The sequence below is a fragment of the Pleurodeles waltl genome, chromosome 1_1, assembly GCF_031143425.1.
Source record: "Pleurodeles waltl isolate 20211129_DDA chromosome 1_1, aPleWal1.hap1.20221129, whole genome shotgun sequence".
In the NCBI taxonomy this organism is placed as follows: domain Eukaryota; kingdom Metazoa; phylum Chordata; class Amphibia; order Caudata; family Salamandridae; genus Pleurodeles; species Pleurodeles waltl.
The window spans coordinates 24141143-24147146 of record NC_090436.1 but is presented as its reverse complement, the minus strand read 5'-3'; the positions used below and the strand labels follow the sequence as shown (position 1 = coordinate 24147146).

Below are 6004 nucleotides of genomic sequence, written 5' to 3'. Positions count from 1 at the left end.
TGAAGGTCTGTCACCTCACCAGGCCACGTTGGAAATTCAGAGCAGGGTCCCCAAGCTCCCCCCCTCTGGATCCCCAGGGCTGTGTGGCCCCCTCGCTAAAGCCCCAGGGACTACCACCTCCCTGGGGCACTTTGCAAATTCAGTAGGGGGGGCCACACAGCCCCCTGGAGCCCCGGGGACTACCACTTCCCCAGGGCAAATTGAGTGCAGAGGGCCACATGGCCCCCTCAGAATGCGCACTGTCTGCGTATTCCGAGGGTGCTGTTGTGCTATGGTTGGCCTCAGCGTCCTTAAGGCATCCGCGACCAATACCCTAGCACTCTTCCTGCCGGTCAGCCTGACGGGAACCTCGTAATACAATGTTTCCGCTCGTCAGCTCGGCTGGAACGTTGTAATACGTGGGACGGGATGCTACCGGCATGACGGCAGCATCCTCCACGCGGCTTTAGCTGTCCCGCTGTGGAGCCGCCAAAGTTGTAATGACCCCCTTAATTTTTAAATCTTCACAGTAGTGGACTAAAACTACTTGCTAATGGTTCTCTCAAGTAATCCCTCATCGATAATGCAAGATTAGGTCAATCATGCTTTGTCTGTAAAAAATGTTAATTATTTAGAAATGATTAAGAGCCAAATTCAATGATTTCTCTCCAGTATTCAGTTATCAATAATGCTCAATATTACTTCAAAAGAGAGAAAACAATATGGGCTACAAGTGCTAAAACATCCTTAAAAACCTTTACAAAGACCATTGCAAAGAGGTGTACTTTAAATTCTTCCACCCTAAATATTCACCGTAGTTAATGGAGATTTCTGACAGAATATCATAACCAAGATTATCGTGACTAAAAATATTGTCTCACAAATATTTATTACAAAAATATTGTTTTCATATACTTATAATAGTAAGTAGAAAAACATTGAAAAGAATATCATTTTACACTAACATCAAAAACAAACATCAAAAAATATTATTTTTCATCGATTATATAAATATTTTAAATAGTTAGGGCCTCATTAGTAGTTTGGCGGAGGTTATTACTCTATCACAAACGTGACGGATCGCCCGTGCACCGTACGACAAGTTCCATAGGATATAATGGAACTTGCATTACGGCAGATGGGGTGTCCATCACGTTTGTGAAGGAGTAATCCACTCCTCCAAACTTGTAATGAAGTCCTAAATCTTTAATAGTTTAAGGTATAACATTACTATAATGTAAATTAAATAAATGTATTTTATATTAAATACTTTATATAAATATATAGGTCCTCATTACGAGGCTGGCGGTCTTGAGATCGCCAGCCTCATGGTGGCGGTCAGGACTGCCACTGCTGTGGTGGTTCATCTGCCATATTAAGACCCTGGCAGTTAGACCGCCAGCCAAGGTACCATCATCACCGCCAGGATCCATGATCACAATGGGCTGGCGGTCGCAGAGGTCAGAATCAGCTAGGCGGGCGCTGCATGCGGCCCCGGCCTGCTGATTACAACTTTGTTCTCCGCCAGCCTTGACAGGTGCAGGGGGCCACAGGGGCATGGGCAGTGCAGGAGTCCTCCTGCCCAGCACTCTCACAATGCACAGCAGACAGTGAACATTGCAAGGGCACTGGTGCACGCTGCAGAGGCAGCATTGCAGCCGACTCGATTACAAGCCTGCGACATTGTTGCCTCCAGTTTCCCGCTGGGCTGGTGGGTGGAAACCCTGATTTCTGCCTGACAGCCCAGCTGGAAACTTGTAATGGGTCCGGTGGGGAGATAGCCAGTGTGGCGGCAACCTCCCTGTCAGAGGTTCGGTGGACGGTTCAAACCATCAGCCAAACTCATACTTATGTAAACACACATACACATTTATATGTGTGTCTAAATTTAAATGTATATAAATGCTATTATTAAATACATATATTTTAAATTCAATTAAGGGCCAGATTTAAGAAAAGTGGAGCTGCACTCTGTGCAGCACCCCTTTTCTTTCGCCCCTTAGTGCCCCCCGAATGCCACCATGTGCATGCCATATCTAAGATACGGTGCGCAATGGCAGTAGTTAGGGAACTAGCATCAACATTTTTTATGCTAGTTTGGAGCATTGCAGGATTAGCATAAACAATGTTGACGCTAATCCTGCAAAGCCCATTGAGGCTCATTGTAAACAATGGAGTGCCTCCTTTCAACGCTTGCTCTGAGCAGGCTTTAAAAGTGCCTAAAAAAATGATGCAAAGAAATCTCTAAGATTGTTTTTCGGTCCCCCTAATGTGGGAATACCCCCTTTGCATACATTATGCCAACACAGGCATAATGTTGCAGAAAGGGTTACAAAGTGGCACAATGTATGCATTGCGCCACTTTGTAAATATGGCACGGAGAAAAGGCCTCTTCAGCGCCGCCTTAGTGTAAAAAACAGCACACTAAAGTGGCGCTAGGCCCTCTTAAATCCAGGCCTACATTTTTTTAATTATTTTTGTGAATGTTTGTAGAAAAGGAATAATAGATATACTATTCCCACTCCCCCCTGTGCAACATTAGGGAAAGCATAGGACTTTGGAGGGATAAGATTTACTATTCCTACTCCCATCTGTGCAACTGTAGGGAAAGAATGACTTTGGAGGGACAAAAGCGTTGGACTTCAGAGGGGTAAAAATCACTGCTCCCACTCCAACTTGTGCACCATTATACAAAGTGTTGGACTTCAGAAGGATTAGATTTACTATTCCCACTCCAGGCTCTGCACAGTAGGGAAAACGATGGACTTCAGATGGATTAAATGTACTATTCCCACTTCAGTCTGTGCAACCGTAGGGAAAGCATTTACCTTTAGAGGTGTTAAATTTACTACTCCCACTCAAATCTGTGCAACACTAAGGAAAGTTTAATCAAGCCGTAATGTGTCATTAAACCAGGGAGCCAGCGGGTAGTTCTAGCCGAGTGTCTAGAAGTAGCAGGTAAAGCTGCATCCAGAGCATTCTGTATCCAGCTATCCACCAGATCCTGATCCGAGCTGGCCGAGTGCTTGATGATCGGTTTAGTGATAACCAGGGAGTCAGCGAGTAGTTCTAGCCGAGTCTCAAGCAGCAGGTAAAGCTGCATCCATAGCATTCTGTATCCAGCTATCCACCACACCCTGATCCAAGCTGGCCGAGGGTTCGAGGATCGGTTTAGTGATAACCAGGGAGTCAGCGGGTAGTTCTAGCCGAGTGTCTAGAAGTAGCAGGTAAAGCTGCATCGGGAGCATTCTGTATCCAGCTATCCACCAGACCCTGATCCGAGCTGGCTGAGGGCTTGAGGATCGGTTTAGTGATAACCAGGGAGTCAGCGGGGTAGTTCTAACCGAGTGTCGAGAAGTAGCAGGTAAAGCTGCATCCAGAGCATTCTGTATCCAGCTATCCACCACACCCTGATCCAAGCTGGTCGAGTGGTTGAGGATCGGTTTAGTGATAACCAGGGAGCCAGCGGGTAGTTCTAGCCGAGTGTCTAGAAGCAGCAGGTAAACCTGCATCCAGGGCATTCTGTATCCAGCTATCTACCTGACCCTGACCTGAGCTGGCCGAGGGCTTGAGGATCGGTTTAGCGATAAGAAGTTGTCAGTTCAAAGCAACTACATCCAATTTTGACCAGTTCCTGGTCTTAGTTATAGGTTTAGACTGCCCTGAAGAGGGAACAGTTGAAATTTTTTTAATAAAAGAAACTACTCGATGGTCTGACCAAAGGAGAGGTCTAGGTGAAGCTGTAGACAAATCCTGCACATTAGCAAAATTGGGGCCAAGAGGTGTCCAGTATCATGGGTTGGAGCCGTGTTACATTGGGCTGGATTTAAAACACCATATCTTCAATGAGGCAACATCTCAAACTGCATTTGGGGTCGTCTAAATTGATGCTAAGATCCCCCAACATCATAAAGTTTGCAAATTTGAGGGAATAGGAGACAACAGGTCAGATATTGTAGCTCACTAGTCCCCAGCATAGCCAGACAGCCCACCGGTCAAGGTCCTGGACAAGGTGAACGTAGGTGTGAGGGAAAGAGAGAAGAGAATGGCCTCACAAACAGGGAAGAGAAGAACTTTGGTTTTGCAGTTATACACCTTCTTATAAAGTATAGCAACCTCCACCTGGCCTCCCCTGTCTGTCTCTTCTGGCAATAGAGTAACTTGGCGGATGCTGCAATCACATCAGGCATTGAACTATCATGGAGTCAGGTCTCTGCTAAAAACAGAGCATCAGGACTGTGGTCCCACAGTAAGTGGCCCTGGAGGGGCGCCGACGGACGCAGATGGACTTGCATTTGGCGCGGCAGCGGCACCCCCTCTGCGTGCATCCACTGCACATCCGTGCTGCAGGCCGCATTTCAAGGGCTTTGTATGTATCCCGCGGGAATTCGCATTTACCACCCAGAAGAATTTTGTTCCAGCAGTGTTTTCCCAGAGGCAGGTTTTTCCGCCAGGCCTAATACTAAGATGTAATAACACTAGGATGCTGCACCGTTGTCCGGCTGGAATTCCAGCACCCTGGTGATGCAGGGATCCTCGCGGACGCATGGTTTAATACCAGCATCACTCACACATATCTAGAATTGATGTGTTTTAAACTTACTGTTCTAATGATGTTGCAAAATGATGACTCACGCAGAAAATGGTGTGAACGCATTATTTAAGTACATTTAACTTAGATTTTGTCCTTTTATCATTTATATGCACAGGTGGGATTCTTCAGATGCCATTGTTCTTCAGTTGGATCCATCACTTCCCACCAGGAAGTCTCAAATCTTTGTCAATTGCCCTCTGGATATTATCACCACGTGAACTGCGTCTGTCTAAGACCCATCTAATTATATCTTTTCTCAGTACAAAAACGTGCGCCATAAAGGGACGTCATGACCACCTGCCGCATTAGGACATTTAAGGATGAGGATCACAAGATTGTCCGTCAAATGATTGCTGTTAACCTAGATGGACTAGTTCCTCTGCTAGTTAAACATTCTTTGAGACTTCCCTGGAGTAAGGTCTTCCTTCTGGCTGTCCCCCTCGGACTCTTCATATTCTGTAGGTCAGTCATCCTTTCTATCGCGTCAGTGGGAATTCTGTTAGCATTTCTCTGGTACGGATCATGCCAAGTGGTCAGCTATTTCCTCCATCGCATCCTCGATGGAGACATGAAAGACATCCAGAGGTCCTACATGCAGAAGAGGGGAGCCTGTTTCTGGGTGGCCGAGTCTGATGGGGAAGTTGTGGGCTTTGTGGCAGCAGATCCCGCTGGAGAGAAGGAATTGGAGCTGAAGCGTTTGAACGTGAGTGAGAAGCACTGGCGACGAGGAATTGGCAAATCCTTGTACCAAACACTGATCAACTTTGCCAAGGAAGAAGGCTATGAGGCAGTGGTCTTGGAATCAATCATTGTGCATTACTCTGCACACATTTTATATCAGAAGTTGGGGTTCCATAGAACATATAGTTATGTTCCACCTTATTTCTTCTTGAGAGTGATGAATTGTATCATTCTCGGTTTTAGATATGACATTCCAAAGTAAGCCTCTAAAATCCAAAGTCCTGTGTGTTTGATTAACCAGTGTTGCTTAGTGTATGTGGCTGATCTGAACACAGAGCCCTAGTAATAGAAAACCCTCTGAGTTGTGTACAAAGTGATGAATACAGTGGAGGAATCACCACTCAAACTTCCACCTCCAGGTACTTCAGAGACACAACACATCCCCCACCGGAAGATCCTACACCCGATGTACCTCTTCCTCCAAAAGTAGGAGGATTTGTGTTGTTTACCAATTGAAGTATTTTTAAATCCATTTGCATAACTTAAAGTTTGTCCTGGTGAAAAATGTCTTCAATATCTTAGATCATGTTATTTGTTAGTTTAATAAAAAAATCATTTAGACGTTAAGATGGTTTGACAGGCTAACAATTTGAGACCTAGACACAAAGCTCTGCTATATGTCATAGTGTAATAGCTCTTAAAGCAGACATCACAATATTGGGCTTTCAGCCAATCTCTGGGATTTCTTGA

The 6004-nt window shown here is 45.5% G+C and overlaps 1 protein-coding gene across 1 annotated transcript; it reads left to right on the top strand.

Annotated features, from left to right (window-relative positions):
- The first annotated feature begins 4862 nt into the window (after positions 1-4862).
- On the top strand, positions 4863-5516 carry LOC138288637 (putative N-acetyltransferase 8B). Its single transcript, XM_069230115.1, has one exon. It carries the CDS (start codon positions 4863-4865, stop codon positions 5514-5516), a length of 654 nt encoding a protein of 217 aa, XP_069086216.1.
- The last annotated feature ends 488 nt before the right edge of the window (positions 5517-6004 follow it).

Bases quoted from the DNA above. Each gene is read 5' to 3' on its own strand.
- LOC138288637 (XM_069230115.1), top strand. From the start codon at position 4,863: ATGACCACCTGCCGCATTAGGACATTTAAGGATGAGGATCACAAGATT.